The 19,226-nt window shown below is 49.9% G+C and overlaps 1 protein-coding gene and 1 long non-coding RNA gene across 3 annotated transcripts in view; one reads left to right on the plus strand and one right to left on the minus strand.

Moving 5' to 3' along the window:
* Positions 1-688: 688 nt before the first annotated feature.
* Positions 689-19,226, plus strand: part of NINJ2 (ninjurin 2) — a 72,065-nt gene continuing 53,527 nt past the window's right edge. The window contains exon 1 of one of the 2 annotated variants that reach the window (XM_055568246.1): positions 689-971. In XM_055568246.1, coding sequence (XP_055424221.1) covers positions 825-971 — 147 coding nt within the window. In that variant the 5' untranslated portion in view covers positions 689-824. The remainder of the gene's footprint in view (positions 972-19,226) is intronic. The other variant, XM_055568235.1, reaches the window with a different exon arrangement.
* On the minus strand, positions 11,671-14,155 carry LOC129643545 (uncharacterized). The gene is made up of 3 exons (XR_008710361.1): positions 13,657-14,155; positions 12,740-12,874; positions 11,671-11,924 (listed from the first exon to the last, which is right to left on the minus strand). It is a non-coding gene; the product is annotated as an uncharacterized LOC129643545 (long non-coding RNA).

The raw sequence follows: 19,226 nt of genomic DNA on the forward strand, positions 1-19,226 counted from the left end.
CCCTTTTACTGCTGTGTTTGAGGGCAGTGGGAGTACGCTTGTGACTCTCCCCTTCTCCCTCCACCATTAAACTAGGTTATACATTTCACAGGGCCTTTCACGCCCACACACGCACAAGCTGGTGTCTAAAACCAGCTTTGGGAACAAACCAGAGGCGTTTCTGGCTCTAAGGTAAACAAGAGGAAGAAAATCTTTCCAAAAAAAGACTCATTCCTGGTAGCTTTATTTTAAAAACAGGGGAAATGCAACTCCTTGCATAAACAGAATTTAAAAGTACAACTTCTTCCTCCTCTCTTTCTAGCTAATCAAGGGAGAAAATGACAACCGAACTGTCCATACAAATGTATTGTTCACACACTTAGTAGAGTAAAGCTTATGCTTCGGGCCTATTAGGTAAACGACAATTTTTTTAACTTTTAGGGGCAGAGGAAACTAAGGAAAGCGGAAATCCCTGAGCCTTAATCTTGGAAATAAGCTGGAGGCCCCCTGGCCTGGGTGACTGGGGACCATATTTGGCTCCACCAGCAGGAAGCCAGATGGTGTCTTCAGGCTGTTTCTCAATTTCCGGGATAAACCCACAGGATTTCTCTGCCAGGAGTAACACTCTTGCTAAAAGCAGGATGAGTGACCTCAGATAGCTCCTCTGGGGCATTGGAGCCACTGGGGTCAACGGTGCTGTCGCCACCGACTCAAAAGGCCACCTGCCAACGTGCCACATGCCACTGCCAGGAGCGTAAACACACACACACACACACGTGTATGCACATGTATACTCCCCAGGGGCCGAGGCCAGCACAGCATCCCACATCAGACGGGTGGACAGCATGTCTGTCCTGCCACTGGGAGGTCTCTCCCACCCAGAGGAAACGGCAGAGACCAGACGGCAGGGCCTGGAGCCCACGCAGTCTGACCAGCGCCCGGCGGGTGAGAGCAGCAGGATGGAACCAGAAAGCGGGATCGTCGACCCTCAGGTAAGTCCTCCTGGGACAGAGGGGAGAGGCGCCGGGGGCAGAGGAGGATGCTGAGGAGCAAGGATGAACATTCTGGTACTGGATACTCTCCCCTTGCGCCGGTTTATCCCTTTTCTCCCCATCTCCCTCCTGGACTCTCCGCTTGTTCTGAAATGTGTGAGAAAGGGACTGTTTGAATCCCTCTTGGGCTCCGCTTCCTCGTGTCAGTCAAAGTTAATTATGCTGCTTTTACCAGAAGATGATTGCACATCACTCCCAGCGCTTTTCCCCAAACTCCACAGCTTCTGTGAGGGCTGCAGGCAGTTCCGCTCTGGAGAAGAGGAAAGAGAGGAGTTTGGGTTTAGGGAGGGGGCAGCTGGCCAGCTCTGCATAGCACAGGTTGGAAGAAACTGGAGCCGTTCCCCCATCTCTCCAGTGAGGGACAGAGCGTCTCCTTCCAACAGTGCAAGATCAGGAGGAGGTGGATACCTGAGTCCCTTCCCAGGGGGATGGGCGTGGGGGGCGTCAGCAAGTCCAGTCCAGTGCCGCGGGAGGAGGCAGAGGGGATCCCGATGAGGAGGGTCAGGTCGCTAGGACTTGTACTTTCTGACTCTGTTACTGAGCAGAGTCGGACAATAGAGGTTGGATGAGGACTTTTCAGCGTCCAACAACTCGAGGATGGAGGAGTCTGGAGATCAGGAATTTGTGATCATGGGATCTGTTCTTAGAGCAAAATCTTAAGCAGCACCCCAGTACATGCTTCACATTGAAGCAGAGCTGTAGTGTATGTTGGGCTAGGTTGGGGGGCCTCTGCCTTGGTTCCTCCACTCCTGGGACAAAACCAGGGAGGTCCTAGAATTGCCTGGAAAGCTGTGTCCAAACCGCTGATGTGGTAGCATCTCGTCTCTGTGTCTTCTTCCTTGTCATCCATCCAGATGTGGTCCCATCTCGGGGGTGCTGGTCCCTCCGCCAGTAAGTCTCTTGCCCTCGACTGGTTCCCTGACACATGCAGGTCTCAGCTCAAATGTCACTGTGTTGGGGGGACCTTCCCTCCTCCCTCTCAGGAGGAACCTCCCCTGATTTGTCCTCACGTGTTTAGACGCTCAGTCGTATCTGACTCTTTGCGACCCCGTGGACTGCAGCCTGGAAGGCTCCTCTGTCCATGGGATTCTCCAGGCAGAATACTGGAGTGGTTGCCATTCCCTTCTCCAGGGGATCTTCTAGATGCAGGGATTGAACCCGGGTCTCCTTGCATTGCAGGCAGATTCTTTACCATCTAAGCCACCAGGGAAGCAGTTACACTGCCTGTTTATTGCTTATTCAACCTAATCACTCTCATTAGGATGTGAAGTCCAGGCCAGCAGGACCTCCTGTTTATTCACTGCTGGATCCCTAGTGCCCAGGGCTGTACTGGGTACGCAGCCTGTGCTCAGAAAATACCTGTTAAATAGTCTACGGCCATACAACTCTGAACACGCCCCATCCCATCTGATCTCAGAAGCTAAGCAGGGTCGGGTTTGGTTAGTACTTGGATAGGAGAAAATACCTGTTAAATGAACCATGAGTTAGAGGGGATCAACTCTAAGGTCATAAAAGACTCAGGGCTCCAACCCAGATCTCTGACCCAGGGGTGTGCCCTCTTGTACTTCATCTGGTTCTTGCCTCCACTGGATCCTAAGTAGCTGAGGAAGCAGTACTGCTCATTTTCAGTCTCTGAAGGACGAATTTCTTATGTGTGACTGGGCTAAGCTATCCTAAATTACAGGCTAAGAACTCCACACTTGGGAGAGAGGTTCAGAAAGAAAGAGGGGGATAGGGCTACGGGGGAGGCAGGGTCAGCCAGACCCTGACAAATGTCTCCGCCTCTTGCAGGTGACTGACACACGGGTGCCCTTCTTTCCCTCTCTTAATACACTCTTGTATTCTGGAATCTTAGTCACACTTCCCTCTGGTCATCTTTGTTTATTTGGTTGGTCAGAAGGCTATCCATTAGTTTCCACAAATTCCTGACTGGCTTCTGGGTCACATTAAGTCTTGGATCTTTTAGGAAACTGCAGTCATCTGAGGTGGCAGGCAGTGGTTAAGGACAGGTGGGGCCTCTGTCAACTGGTAGCAGGATTCCACCCTCTCCTCCTGTGCGGCTACCGCATGGGATCTAGAGGAGCGATAAAGACCACAGCATGTCATGTACTGAGTAAACATTTCTTTCTCTGTCTGAGGATGGTTTTTCGGGGGTAGTTAAGCTCTGTTGACTGTAGATCAGCGCCTTATCCATCCATCCAACTGGTGTCTTCTGATCAATGGCCATATACTATGTTCCGTGCTTTCAAGGTATGGAAAATTCCTCTTATTTCATGAGGTCAGTATAGTGGGTTCAATTTCTCCATGAGCTAAATGTTGCTCCAAGACTAATTCTTAAATGTGTAGATGTGTTATTTATTCCAAGAAGGACAGATAGAATGTGAATGACTTACTGTTTTCCAGCCTGATCCCTCCAGTCCAAATTATGATGACATAGTATTTAAACCAGGGCGACTTTTTTTTTTTTACCATTTTATTTACTTTTTATTTTTTAAATATTTATTCATGTATTTATTTGGCTGCATCGGGTCTTGGTTGTGGCACGTGGGATCTTTCATTGCAGCACGTGGACTTTAGTAGTTGTGATGTGTGGTGTTAGTTGCCCCATGGCATATGGGATCTTAGTTCCCCAACCAGGTATTGAACCTGAGTGCCCTGCATTCAAGGCGGATTCTTAACCATTGGACCATCAGGCAAGTACCAGGGAAGCTTTTTTTTTTCATATTTATTTATTATTTTTTTCTTAATATTTATTTTTGGCTGTGCTGGATGTGGGCTGCACGTTGCTGCACGTGGGCTTTCTTGAGTCTCAGTGAGGTTGCAGTGCTTGGGCTTCTTGTTGTGGGGGCTTCTCTTGTTGCGGAGCACGGGCTAGAGTGTGCAGGCTCAGTAGTTGTGGCGCATGGGCTGAGCATGTGGAACCTTCCTGGACCAGGGATCAAATCGGTATCCCTTGCGGATTCTTAACCACTGCACCACAAGGGAAGCCCCAGGGCAACTTCCTTGACCATATAAATGTTGCTCTCCCCTTTATAATCCTGACCTTAGAGGCTTCACTTATGTTAAGCACCTAGATTAACCCTTATTGACCAATATCCCATCACCAAAACAAACCAAACCAAAGGAAGGAAAATATTTATTGAGCCTCAACACTCAAATAAAGCACCAAAGAAACCATGATACCTGAATTTGGAAAGCTTATGATTAAGGGAAGGAAATACATACAGTCAACTATAATATAAAGAAACTGTTTAGTTAAAACAGTTGTTTCCCAAAGATGTGGTCCAATTACCACCAGCTGGTAGTAAAAGTATTAGCAACGGAGGACAATTTTCTTTTGTCACGGTTTTCATTATGGTTTTAGTGTGTGTTACAGAATATCTAACTAATCCATCAAACCTGTGGTTTCAACATTTTTACTGCTTAAGATGAGGCTAAAGCAAGTGGCATGATACGCTTTAAGGCAGACCTTGCAACTGACGTAGGCACATCCTGAATGTTTCAGTCATCGTCTTAACTGTTGAGAAGTGTGATGGCTCGGGTGATATGAATCAGGGGGTGTGTGACTGTGCGTATTGATGGTTTCTTTTCACTAAAACCCAAAATCTTGAATAAAGTACAGCTGAAGTTTGGGAAATGCTGATCTAAAAATCATGAATTTAAGTGTCTGCAATCAGCAATGCAGGTGCTTTCCAAGGCCAGGACCGTGAGCCTGAGATGGGTGCAGTGGGCCAGCTGCGAGGGAAAGGGTGACGAGGTCCTCAAGGCAGACTGCCACTACCCAGGCATCACAGGAACTGCTCCCTCCCAGGCTCTGGACTTGACTGGTTTTCCATCTTCCCCAGCTCACAGAGTCTGGATGCATGAACGGCTGAAGACCAGCCCTTTCTTCCCTTTGAACCAGTGATGCGTCCCCACCCAGAGTGTGGAGACCAAGATGCTCTCCCTTCTCCTTCCCAAACTGAGCTCTTCTCCAGCTTGCACATTCCCCTAAATGGATTCAGTCCTCAGCCCCCTTTTTTCCACCTGTGCTGGAGGTGGAAGGAGACAGGAGGATGATAGGAGACAGTCTCCTAACATGAAAGTTGCTCAGTTGTGTCCGACTCTTTGTGATCCCCATGGACTACACACAGTCCATGGAATTCTCCAGGCCAGAATACTGGAGTGTGTAGCCTATCCCTTCTCCAGTGGATCTTACCTACCCAGGAATCGAACTGGGGTCTCCTGCATTGCAGGCGGATTCTTTACCAACTTAGCTATCAGGGAAGCACTCAAGACTGGTACATATCAAATGCAAACTCAGTATAGAAGGAGTGTAGTACAGCAAGAGACAGAATGTAATGGGAGTGGAGGTAAAAGTGACTCATGAACAGGAGGGCTAGAAAGTGCTTGGCAAGTATCTTGCAATCGACATCCAGAAAACAATTTGGTCATACATATCAAGAGGCTTAAAAATGAGCCAGTAACCCCACTTCTAGAATCAACCTAAGAAAATAACCAGACACATGTTCAGATGTGCAAGGATGTTCACTGAAATATTATTCATATAAAAAAAATGGAGTAACCAACAATGAAGGAATGGTTAAATAAATTTTGAAAGTGAAAAGTCAAAGTGAAAGTTGCTCAGTGTCCAACTCTTTGCAACCCCTTGGACTATACAGTCCGTGGACTTCTCCAGGGCAGAATACTGGAGTGGGTAGCCTTTCCCTTCTCCAGGGGATCTTTCCAACCCAGGGATCGAATCCAGGTCACCTGCATTGTGGGCAGATTCTTTACCAGCTGAGCCACAAGGGAAGCCCAAAATAAATTTTGACACTTCTGTTAATAGATATGGATGTTGAGGTTTGACAGAAAACAACAAAACTCTGTAAAGCAATTATCCTTCAATTAAAAAATAAATAAATATAAAAAATTATATATCATGGAATTTTTTTTTCAGTGTTTGGGAAGAATATTTCAACAAATACCAGCCTGAATGTGACAGGGGTTTGGAGGGGAATGGATACGTGTATATCTATGGCTAAGTCCCTTTTCTGTCCACCTGAAACTATCCCAACATTGTTAATCAGCTATTCTCCAGTATGGGGCTTCTCAGGTGGCACTCAAATGATAAGAAACCCGCCTGCCAACGCAGGAGATGCAGGAGACATGGGTTCAGTCCCAGGGTTGGGAAGATCCCCTGGAGGAGGGAATGGCCACCCACTCCAGCATTCTTGCCTGGAGAATCCCATGGACAGAGGAGTCTGGTGGGCTACAGTCCAAAGAGTCGCAAAGAGTCGGACACAAATAAAGTGACTTAACACGCATGCACTCCAATATAAAATAAAAAGTGTAAAGGAAGAATAGAAAAATGCTAACTATATTTTAAGTCAAAAAATTAATTTATAGAGAATGTTTATACAGAACTACATAAACATTTATCCCAAATGCCTAAAAAAAAATCATATAGGATAAGTACGTACAGAAAAACTATTCACAAGAAATATACCAAAATGTTAATACTGGCTACTTCTGGCTTATAAATACTTATTTTCTTCTCTTGCTTTTATTTTTACTTTTTATTTCCTTTACACATTTTCTTCTAACCCATATATTATATTTAGAGTAGGAAAAAAAACCCTGCAAGTTAAAAAAGAAAAATAAGAGAAGTAGCTGTGCCTACATGCAAATGAGATCTGTGAACATGAGCCACAGCAGATACATACATACATGCATATTTATTTCCCATCTCTGACTACCATGGAAATAAACAGCTGACTAATCCGTGTTAGTTGGTTTCTCCTTTGAAGTGGTTGTCCCACTTTTTAAAATTTTTACATAGTATTAATATTTCAACTCTAGCTTTTCACATCTGAGAATGTGCTGAGAACAGACTTCAGAAATGTGAGGTCCAGGGACAAGCCTGCAGGCCACTGAGCTCCTTCAGAGGGACACTGTCAGACATAAACGGGGGGTGGGGGTGGCTGCACCCTGATGGAGTTACATCTCACGCCTGATGACCCCAGCAACACATCCTGCTATCATCCACAGAAGAAAGCAAAAATCACTGTATTACATAGAGAGATACAGAGGTGATAGCTAGACAGACAGACAGATGACAGAAAGATCTGGGATGCGTCCTTGGAGAGGCAGTCACTGGGTGGACTCGGAAGCATGAACAGGACTGAGCAGCAGAGAACATTCTAGCTATGAGGACAGTGTGAACAAAGGCAGGACATCATGGGACATCTTTGAGGAAGGACAAGTAGCCCAGTTTGTCTAGACTACATGGTGAATGGAGAAAAGACAGTGAGAAATAAGATTATAAAGGTAGGCTGGAACCAGACCGTGATGGACCTTGAAGGCCACGTCACCCTCCTCTGGGGTAAACTGACCAATGACTCTGGTGACGGATGATGTTCTGAGCTCTGCAGAAGCACCTGGGCTTTCAGATGGAGGCCCTGGAGAGGGGTCGGCCAGGATGAAAAACGTGGCCATGCCTCCTAAGACCTAACTTCCTCCCAGAGCCGAGTTTAAAATGGCTACCTGCATTGAAATAGGGCAGACCTAGCAGATCCAACAGAATGGAGGCCTTGTTTATAGAGGAAAAAACTAAGGTCCAGAGACACATGATATTCAGCTGGACCTTAGAATCCTCATGCACACAATCTGTCCACGTCAGCCACCACATTGAGCCAAGTATCCGATGGACAGCAGACAACACTTCAGTAAATATGGTGTCTGCTGACTAACTACATACTCAATTTGCAGGCACAGTGAAAGGGTCCTTCAAATACACCAACCAAATAATCCTCCTACCCACCCATTGACCATGACTCTGCCTTTAACGGGGAACAAGCTAAAGCTCAGGGAGGCCAAACACAGCATCAGGGCAGGAGGGTGGTGGGGCCAGGGCTCAAACCCAGGTTTTCTTTCTGGCTTGGTGGTTTTCAGATGTGGTCCTGGGGTAACCGCCTCCAGTCACTTGGAATCTTGTTAGAAATGCAAATTCTCAGTCCCCACTCCAGACCGTCTGGTCAAAGCTATGGTTTTTCCAGTGGTCATGTATGGATGTGAGAGCTGGACCATAGAGAAGGGTGAGCTCCTTCGAACTCTGGTGCTGGAGAAGACTCTTGAGAGTCCCTTGGACTGCAAGGAGATCAAACAAGTCAATCCTAAAGGAAATCAACCCTGAATATACATTGGAAGGACTGATGCTGAAGCTGAAGCTCCAAAACTTTGGCCACCTGATGCGAAGAATTGACTGGAAAAGATCCTGATGTTGTGAAAGAGTGAAGGCAGGAGAAGAGGGCAACAGAGGACAAGATAGTTCAATGGCATCACCAACTTAACAGACATGAGTTTGAGCAAACTCCGGGAGATAGCGGAGGACAGAGGAGCCTGGCGTGCTGCAGTCCAGAGGGTCACAAAGAGTAGGGACAAGACTTAGTGACTGAACATCTCCATATTTACAAGATCAGAAGCCCTGGACATGAGGCCCAGCAATCGTATCCTAGTACATTCCCTGGTGATTCTGATGGACATGAAGTTTCAGAGCCACTGCTTACAGACATGGCTGATTGATGTTGGGGCACAGGGGGGTGGGGGGCGTGTGGGGAGATGGCGTAGAGGCTCCAAGGCTGGCCTCCTTTCCCCGAGGTACTCCTAGATCCATGAGCCCAGGGGAAGCACTCACACCTGACCTGCAGGGAGCAGCCCGCCCAGGGTCCGGAAAGGATGGGGGCAAGGCCAGGGCCCAGGCTGGAGCGGATGCCAGGGAGGGGGGCTGTCAGTCTCCTTCTGAACCTTCTGAGAGCACAAAGGCCTCAGCCCCCGAGTCTAACCTTCTTGTTTTGAGGCAGACACCACCGCACTGTCACTGCTGCCTGCCTGCCACCCACCTGGGGGATTTAAACCCACTCTGATGAGAGACGCATTGGGGTACTGCAGCCCGGGAGAGAGGTGTCAGGCAGGCCCACCCTACCCTGGGAAGATTAAGCATGATGAGGAAACTGTGAAGACGGATGTCTCTCTTCTGTCACCCAGCCCTGCCTCTCACACCAGGAGGGCAACTCCGGGCAAGAGTGGGGACTTCCCCCTGGGCACTCCACACGGCCCTGAGCGGAGGGGGGGCGCATGCTTTCTCTTGGGGTGGGGAAAAAAAAGCCCAGGGTCTTGGGGACAGGAGGAGGAAGGGCAGCCAGATGAGGTCATGCAACGTGGAGTGTCTCTGCAGAAGGGCTGCAGTGTCCCGGACAGCCAGCCTCAGAGCTGGGCGCTCGCCAGGCCCCACGCCAGGAAAATGGAAAACCCGTGGGCCTGGCCGAAGTGAACTCCCTGTTTCCACAGCCCCCATCCAGGAACCGGGGGAGTTCCCCGCCCCAGGTGCAGGGTCAGGCTTCGGTCTTTGTTCTGTGTGCTTGCCTGGGCACCAAGTCCAGGGACCCGAAGACTGCCTGGATGCAGGTTCTCAGTCCTCCTCTGCACGCAACTAGCTAGTCTCATTCACACAACTGGGAACTTTCTCCTTTAGCTGCAGTTTCCTAGAAATGTGGCCGCCCCGTGTTATGATTCAGACAGGGCTCAGTCCCTAGGGGTGCCAGGGCAGGGCGGGGCTGGCAGCGCTGGACCTTCAGGTCACGCCCTGTCTCTGCCTCTCTGGTTTTCACAGAAATCCACACAATTGAATGCTCATCCACACCCCTTGCTGTGAACGGTTTTCAACAGGGTGAGGGCTGGGAGTGGGGAACAGAGATCTTGCTAAACCCATGATCGCTCTGTTGCCACAACAGTCTCTGTGAACCGGATTCTGGCAGCAGCTCCAGGCAATCACTGGCCAGACAGCCAGTGCCCTCCCAGTCCCATGGGCCTCCAGGGGCTATGGGGCTCAAGGAACAGAAGCTTTGGACTCTGTGAAAGCTGAGCTTTCTCCTCTCCAGAATCGGACAGTTAGGGGACGCAGCTTGAAGAGGAGGCGGGGGTGGGGTGGGGAAGGAGAGCAGAAGGTGGGCAAGCTTCAGTTCAATACAGTGTCCACTGGTGTCCCCAGACCCCAGGAGTCCAGGATTGCCTGTGCTGTCCCCACAGGCATTTCACAGTAATAGCAGCCTGCAGGAGACCATCCTTGTGAGGGACAGAGGAAAAGAGAGGCCGAGGGATGGAGAGACAGGGCAGAGGAGAGCCCTGTTGCTGCCTGTTCCATCCTCCACAGGAGGGACCTGCAGTATTTTTCCTCCTCCTGTAAGGAGTCAGCACCCTCCCCTGCCACCCCAATGTGACCTACTTATCTACTCCCTTTATAGGGAGGGACCCTGGACAGCATCCCAGTCCAGGGCAGGGCTGTCTGAGTCTCAAAAAGACGAGTTCTCTAATAAGGGAAATCCAGACGCTGTAAGTGGGCTTCCCTGGTGGCTCAGATGGTAACGAATCTGCCTGCAATGTGGGAGACGTGGGTTCGATCCCTGGGTCGGGAAGATCCCCTGGAGAAGGGAATGGCAATCCACTCCAGTATTCTTACCTGGGAAACACCGTGGATAGAGGAGCCTGGAGGGCTACAGTGCATAGGGTCACAAAAGAGTTGGACACGACTGAGCGATGAATACTAGACCTGTAAGGTGGTAGGGAGGTTGGGCAAGGCTGGTAAGAAGGAGGATGGAGGCTGGTGGCTCCCAAGGACAGTGCTCATCTGTGGCTGCTGGCCATCAGGCCCGAGTCACAGCCTGACTAAGGGGAAGAGATATGGGGCCCCAAGGAGTGGCCGGAGCAATCGAGGGAGTGCACAGACTCAAGGGAAATCGCACAGAACAGCCAGCTCCTGCAGGTTCTCCAACACACTGCCCCGAGAGCACTGACCTGAGGTATCTCACCTCTGAGCCCGTTTCCTTATCTGCAAAACAGGGATAATAATTTCTACTTCAGAAGACGATGAAAAGAGAAATTATGTAGCCCACCCTCAGTTCCTTCCTAAAGAAAACTCCACTAGGTCTCAGAATAACTGCACCCTCAGGATAACAGCAACCCAGCAAGGAATCTGAGGCTCAAAGAAGTTAAATCATTTATGCAAAGTCACACAGCCAGGAGCAGAGCTGAGGTTCACGTTCCTGACTGTCTGCTCCAGACATGTGCTCTCAAATCCCACCCCAACCCCCACCAGAATATCACTGGCCTTAATGAGAAAGGGTTTGGCAAAACCCATGTCCCCAAATCTTAAGTAAATTTAGAATGCTGAGTCAGATTGGGGCTGGAGGAATCAAAGACTAATTGGCTTGTATAATGCTGTGGCTTTATCCTCTTGCCTTCTGGAGGCTGTAAGCGGCTATCTGCTCTTAAGCCGCCGGGCCTCCAGCCTGGCCCCCCTCCAGCCCTTTCTTCTCACTGCAGCCACAGAGAACACTGTCCTGCTTCTAGCCGTGGTTCCCGGCTGCCCTCAGGATCTCATCCAGACCCAGTGTGGCCAGGGCCCGACCTATCCTCAGTAGGTCCTAGGCCAGGGGGAGGCAGCCCTATCCTGTTTTTTATCAAATGTACCAAAATATACCCATACTGCTACAGTCGTGTCCCCGACTCTGTGCGACCCCATAGACGGCAGCCCATGAGGCTCCCCCGTCCCTGGGATTCTCCAGGCAAGAACACTGGAGTGGGGTGCCCTTGCCTTCTCCAATGCATGAAACTGGAAAGTGAAAGTGAAGTCGCTCAGTCGTGTCCAATTCTTAGTGACCTCATGGACTGCAGCCTACCAGGCTCCTCTGTCCATGGGATTGTCCAGGCCAGTGTACTAGAGTGGGGTGCCATCGCCTTCTCCCAAAATATATCTTTGCTGCTGCTGCTGCTGCTGCTAAGTCGCTTCAGTCGTGTCTGACTCTGTGTGACCCCATAGACGGCAGCCCACCAGGCTCCATTCACTAAATACAAATGCTTTCATGTAAAAAAAATTTTTGAAAGGCTTTTTAATCATTTGAACCTTGAAAAATCAATTTAAATACTCAGTTTTCATACACAGGTGCTAATACATTTTTTCAGGCCTCAAATATTTGGGGTATTTGGAAAGTGCATAAGTACTACGTGTACATGCCGGTCACCTCTGACTCTGCAACTCCAAGGACTGTAACCCGCCAGGCTCCTCTGTCCATGGGCTTCTCCAGGCAAGAATGCTGGAGTGGGTTGCCATTCCCTTCTCGAGGGGATCTTCCTGACCCAGAGATCGAACCCTCATCTCCTTTGGCTCCTACATTGGCAGGCTAGTATTGTGCACATGGTGCCTAAGAGGTGAAGGAGCCGTCTGTGCAGCGCTGGGGCCACCCCCCACCAGGCCTTTGTAAAGACTGTTTCCTCTGCTTTTGTTTTTCCTTCTATAAATGTAAATGCTCACACCATTGTCCCCTCCCACACTGCTCTGTAGTTTATTTATTTTGACCCAAGTTCACAGATACTTAACCTCTCAGTTTCCTTGTGTGTAAAACAGGAATTATAGTGACAACCACTTCATGGGGCTTTTAAGGGGACAAGTTCATACATAAAATGAGATTCATGAACCATCACCTGGAAGCATGTTAGAAATCTCAACAAGATCCCCCTGAGATTCAAATGCCATTTCAGTTTGTGGAGCCCTGCGCTAAAGCACAACGCCTGTTACATGATAAAAACTCAGTGACAACTGTGTTGATCACTATCATCGTGACTACTAAAGGTCAAGCTTTTACGGTTGTCTCCAGTTTCCCTGTTTGACTTACTTTTAACTCCCAGACTCTAGTTCAGTGGTTCTCAAATGGAGTTCCTGGGGAACACTGGCCTCCCTGGCTCATCCCAGCTGAACGCAGAGGCTGCCATCAAGAGGTGCTTCCTGCTCTCAGGCAGCTTCCCTCCATCTGCAGGAGACACAAGGATAGAGGCAGCTGCAGCAGGGCAGCAGCCGGGGTGAAAAGGGCTGCCAAGGTGCTCGAGGAGGCAGCTGATCTAGGCGCGGGCCAGTGGGGGTTGGGGGGAGAGGCAAGGAAAGTTCTATTTAATCTAAGAGCTGAAAGATGAGCTAGTAACCCAGGATTCTCCCCCAAAGTGGCAATGTGGTCGGCACTTAAACAGTGGACTGACTGCTCCCACAGTGTGAGAGGGGCTTTAAAGACTCTTAACTTTGCTCCAAGGAGCAAAGCCCCATTGTGTGTGTGTGTGTGTGTGTGTGCGCGCGTGTGTGTGTACGTGCACACGCACACGCGCTCAGTCATGTCCAGTTCTTTTCCAACCCCATGGACTGTAGCCCGTCAGATTCCTCTGTCCATTGGACTTCCCAAGCAAGAATACTGGAGTGCGTTGTCATTTCCTTCTCCAGGGGATCTTCCCAACCCAGAAATCAAAGACGCATCTCCCGCTTGGCAGGTGGATTCTTTACCACTGCTCCACCTCAGAAGCGGGTAAGACATATTACGTGGATCTAGATCCACTGGCTTTGCAGTTTCCTCCCCCACGCAAACAAGGGAGCCCTGAGGGCTTGAGTCTGAACCCTGTACGTAGTGTGCCGGTATGAAGCCCAGTTACTTATAATTAATTCTGGCTTCTTTGCAAACCAACCCTCAGTAGTAGCAGGACTGTTGTTCTGGGCACCTGGGGTTCCTCAACTGCAGGACGAAAACAATGATCCGCCCCTACAGGATACCTGTAGGGATAAAGTGGGAGGTCCCCTCCCAGGCCACACAGCAAGACAGAGGCAAGTCTGTCTTGAGTAGCAGAGTTCGGCTCTTGAGTAGCAGCATCTGGGCCCGCGCGGGCTGGACTTCAGGGGTACAAGCATTTCTTCCGACGTGTACTTGCAAAGATCATCCCACCCCTGCCCCAGTCCAGACTGCGGGGCTGAGAGGCTGCAACAGCCAGTCAGCAAGCAAGATGCGGGGTGGTCAGCGGGGGCCAGCCAGGGTCTCGGGTAGCTGGCTGGTTCTGGAGAGAGGAGAATGGGCGCTGTTTCCCGTGCCTGACAGTCCCTGACGGATGCTCTGAGGGCTCCACAGCAGACTCGGCCTAGTGCGGACGCTCGCAGGGGCCCCGTGAAAAGAGGAATATTCGTTACACCGCTTGCTTTACAAGCAATGCACTACAGAGGGCCTTTCCCGCCTCACGAGCCACGAGAGGCCAGCGCGCAGGGCCAGATTGGCTGAGAGGAATAGAGCCGCCGCCGATTGGCTGAGAGGACGCAGGGCCGCCGCCGATTGGCTGAGAGGAGGCAGGGCCGTCGCCGATTGGCTGCAAGGGGCCGGGCCGCCGCCGATTGGCTGAGAGGAGGCCGCAGGACCACTCTGCGGGCCCAGCAGCACGACCGCGAGGTCAGCTGACTCGGTGGGGCTTCGGGAGGAAGCCGCGATGCGGGGCTGGGCGGGCGGTGGGTTTGGCCTTGAGCTTTTGTTACGTGGCTTTATCGCTTCCTTCCCCTGCTGAAGGCCGAGGCCAATCCTCACCCTTTTCTGGAGCAAAACACCCCCTCCCCACTCGGCGGCTCCAGCCTGGTGGTAGAGGGCCCCTTCCCTTGGGGCGGGCGGACGCGCTGACCGTGGAACCGCCGGGGCTATTTCGGTTCCTTCTCCGCCCCGCGGCCTGGGCTTTCTGCTGAGTTTCCCTGCGCTTCCCTTAGCTCAGCAGTGACCACACGCCGCTTTCAGAGAACTTGCTTTATGTCAAACAGACCATTTGCGTCTTGTTTGCGTCTTTTTTTTTTTTTGGCCTGATTTTTTAGGGCAACGGTGCGGATATCCTTACCCATTCCCCCTCCCCCTATTACAGGTGAGAAAACATGCAGTTCAGAGAACTTAATTTGCTGAATGTCACAGCTCGGAAGTGGTTCAGCTGGGGTTCACCTCCTTGGCTGGCTGGCTGCAGCACTGTGCATTTTTCCCCTGCACTGCTCTCCCTCTGGGTAAGGCCAAGCCAGGACCCTGCTGAAGAATGGTTGTGGTCTGCCAGATTCTACCCTCGAGTCACACTGTCTTCAGAGACATTTGCGGGGGTAGGGTGGGGTGGGCAGGCTAGGAAATAATCTAGCTCTAGGGATTTGTTGGAAAAGATTTCCCCTGGAGCCTGTTTTCTTCAGCACAGGGATCTAATCAAAACGAGTGATCTGAAATTCTTTCCTGGCTTCTGTGAGGAGCATCCTGGCTTAAGGCACGTTCCTCCCCCAATCCTCATGCCCCTTCCTGCCCCCTGACCCAGCAGAGAAAGGTAAGGCCCCGCATGTGTCTAAGGCCTCTGCCACTGAAGCTCATCTGCAAATCAGGCATAAAGGTCGGGAACCCGGAGAAGGAGAATGCGAGGCTTGGGCACAATCAGCTTCCAGTGCTCAGAGTGCCTGAGAAAGACAGCCGGGTCCTAGGTCCTCTCCTACTTGTCCCCTTGTAGTAGACACATCTCACATTCCCCTGGAGAAACCTCTGCCCAGGGGTAGGGCAGAATAGTGTGAGAAAGTGGCAGCTTTAAAAGTCAGATACACTGTACACCTGGAAGACAGGGTTTTTGTGTTTTGATGGGACACCTGTAAGGCCACGGCTGGTCTTTACTATTTAAAAATAGTACAAGCAAATCGCCAAGTAATTCCACCTTGTAAACATAAAAACATAAGAGAGAAGCTAGACAAGCCCTCCATCCAGCAGGGATGGGTGGGGGCATCAGCAACTTCAGAGCTACAGAGAGGGTGGGGCGGGGGGTGATTCTCCTTCTACATGGAAGTAAAATGATATGAACAGGGTATTCAACAGGTAAAAATACCGTTAAAAGGCAAGGAGGAACAAAAAAGTTATCAGGCACCTGAGGTGAATTGATGGCTGTAGTTGAAGGCCCTGGAGCCAGAGAGGGGGAGGTCTGAGCCCATAGTGCTGGGGCTCCAGTATTGTATTAAAAAAAAAAAAAACTTTTAACTTTTCTCAGGTGGGAAGCTAATCCCTACCCTTTTGTAAAGCTTCAGTTTCCACGTTTGTAAAAGGACTTTAGATAAGATGGTTCCTAAACTGCCACACATCTGGAGACTCCTGATTCTGCAGTGCCCAGATATTTTCATTAAATGATGCTTGCCTCCTCCATCTCAATAATGTGTGAATCATCTGACTGACTGCTCAGCTTTCCTGCCTTATGAGATCACCCCTGCCTGTTCCAATGCATTTGGCTGCCAGAGAGCAAACATTCCATGTGTGAGCTGGGGCTACATGTTGTTGTGATGATAGATCTGGCAAATTTGAGGCATGTGAGTTTAATGTGAAACAGCACAAAATGCAGTCTCCCGGGGGCCTGGGCCTGGTGCAAAGCCCCCTGATTCACTTGCAGGGAGTGTTGGTTGTCATGTGTTGGGGCTTAGAGGAGCCCAGAACCATCCACCTACCTACCTACCCTCCTCAAAAAGTTGTCCAGTCTACCCTCCCCTTCCATCGGGTAGGGTTCATCACGCCCATAATCATCAGCCTTGCCTGCTAAGCCGAGATTCTACTTCATAGAACCCTGGGTCTCTTCATTGCAGGCAGATTCTTTACTGTTTGAGCCACCAGGGAAGCCCCTTTAGAATCCACTGTTGGGGCTAAAGTCGTCCTCAGGAGGCACTTGCTAGAGAATCGGTGTACACCACACACGCAAACACAATCATGCTTCCCAGATAGCACTAGTGATGAAGAATCCGCCTGCCATCGTTGGAGACGTAAGACACGGGTTTGTTTCCTGGGTCGGGAATATCCCCTGGAGAAGGAAACAACAACCCACTCCAGTATTCTTGCCTGGGAAATCCCATGGATAGAGGAGCCTGGTGGGGTCCATGGGGTCACAAAGAGTCGGACACGACTTAGCAACTAAACAACAAACACAGTTGTGGTAGATGGTCATGCTCTCTCAGTAACCACCCACAAACAGTTTCCAGAAGGTACCAGGAACCCCTTATAGGAACCTCACACCTTCAAATCCACAGATGAAGCCACAGGTTAGGGTGGGAAACAGGATTCTTCTTTGCAGTTAATTGTCACACAGTGTTCTGAGTGCCATCACTGAGCGTACGAAGGAGAAGGAAGGGAAAGGGTGCGGAAGGGGCACACGTTTTAACACGTTCAGCACAGTGGTCAAGAAAGCAGGCTCTGGCTCTGGATGGCTTGGACTTGAATCCTGGGTCTTCTATTTTCTTGCTGTGCTGTCTAACCTAAGGCAAACTATTTAACCTCTCTGTGCCTCAGTTTCTTATAGGATTGTTATGGGGGTGAAATGAATGAATTCTGGTGAAGCACTAAGAAATGCCTGCCCCATGTACGTGCTCTATGAGTGTGACCATTATCGTGACAAGTCCTCCACTAACGACCTTACACATATTATTTCTTTAACAACAATTTCTTTTGAAAAGGAAAATCCAGGAAATAACTGTGTTCTACACTAGTTACAACAATGTCTGTGACTGGGGGTGTATGTGAGAAAGGAAATAAACAGATATTTGGACCAGCCCTTTGTTTCTTCTGTTAGTCCTTTCTATATAAAGTGTTTCTTTTTTCTTTTTTCTTTTTTTTTATTTTTGGCTGCACTGGGTCTTCATGGTTGTGCAAAGGCTTCTCTCTAGTTGTGGCAAGCGGGGGGCCACTCTAGTTGTGGGGCAGGGGCTTCTCCTTACCTATGGTGACTTCTCCTGTTGCAGAGCACAGGCTCTAGAACACACAGGCTTGAGCAGTCGCAAGTGCTTAGGCTTGGTCATGGTGATGCAGAGGTTTAGTTGCCCCTCAGCATGTGGGATCCTCCCGGACCAGGGATTGAACCCGTGTCCCCTGTACTGCAAGGCAGATTCTCAACCACTGGACCAACCACCAGGGGAGCCCCCATAAAGGGTTTCATACAATGCCTGATTGCTTTTCTTTTTTCTTCTGACGTAATAATATGAATTGGAAATCTTTCCATATCAGAATGTATAGGACTATCTCATTCTTTTTTTTTTTAATCTCATTCTTTTTAAGTGCTGCACAGTATTACACAGTATGGATATACAATAGATTATTTATCCATTCTCATATATTTATTGGGCACCTAATATTTACTGTGTCCATACGGGATGTGAGAGGAAGCATAGGTGGCAAAGCCACACAGAGCGTGTTCCCCAAGAAGCTTGTGATTTTTGGGGGAACCCAGGACTTGGGTGAAATAATCAGAGACCAATACAAGAAGGCATGTGATAAAATATTCAACTGAATTTAAAATTTAAGTGTCCATGCTAGTGATTTAATAGGAATAACAATAGATTGTAATGATGCAGCTGAGGGCCTGCCTCCTGGAAGCCTTGGCTGGGAGGGACAGAGAGGAAATTTACCCATTAGTTCTTCCAGCCTCTCTGAAAGATTACTCAGGGCAGGAAGGACACGCCTGCACTCCCTTACAAGCTGCAACACAGCAGCACTGGTGTCCCAGCTGGAGGTGGAATGCGGCAGGCCTGGTGGCTCCTGCAGCTCACAGGCGTGGGCAGCCCTTTCCTGCCGATGTGCTTCCGGGGGCTGTCCTCCCCTCCACCTTCTGCTGGGGGCCCGTGCTGCTCTGCCTGAATCCCAGGGGGTGCAGACCCCTCCAGGCACAACAAGTCTGTTCCAGGAGCCAGAACGAGAGGCCCTCTGTCCTCTGTCTGGCCCTGCTTCCAGGGTCGTGAGAATAGCTGCCCCATAGGCCGGGCTGGGGATATTCTGTGCGTAGGTACCCGGAAGCTTTTGCCAAGGTTGTATTTCTTTTACCCCACCCCTGAGCTCAAGTCACTACCTAAATCAGTCACACTTGGCTGCCTCAGAGATTTAGGGGGTGTTAAAGCCTACACTTGACATTCCTTCTGCAAGGCCCTACCCAGTGGCCTTTTAATACCTTAGTGGCGGTATATCTTTTAACCTCAGCCTTGACCACGTACGCTTCCACACATGCCTCTGTGTTGACAAAGTCAATAGTCTATGAACAGAGAAATATTTATTAGGCACTTACTATGGATTTAGGTCTGTACAGAGCCTGGGGTTTGGGGTGTTGGGGGAGGGAGGGTTATAGGAAAAGAGAGAGGTGGTCATGCCATAAGGGCTTAAAACTTCAATGTGCAGAGAAGCACAGCACAGTAGATCCACAAGCGACCAAAGTGGGTGGCATGGACAGACTGCTGAGGGGGAGCAGAGAAGCCACCCTGGTGGGGTGGAGGGCCTCTAGCTAGTCGCTTTTGACGGGAGCTCTATTCTCACCTCCTAAAGAATCCACGTCCTGGGACTTCCC

The sequence above is a fragment of the Bubalus kerabau genome, chromosome 1, assembly GCF_029407905.1.
Source record: "Bubalus kerabau isolate K-KA32 ecotype Philippines breed swamp buffalo chromosome 1, PCC_UOA_SB_1v2, whole genome shotgun sequence".
Lineage (NCBI taxonomy): Eukaryota > Metazoa > Chordata > Mammalia > Artiodactyla > Bovidae > Bubalus > Bubalus kerabau.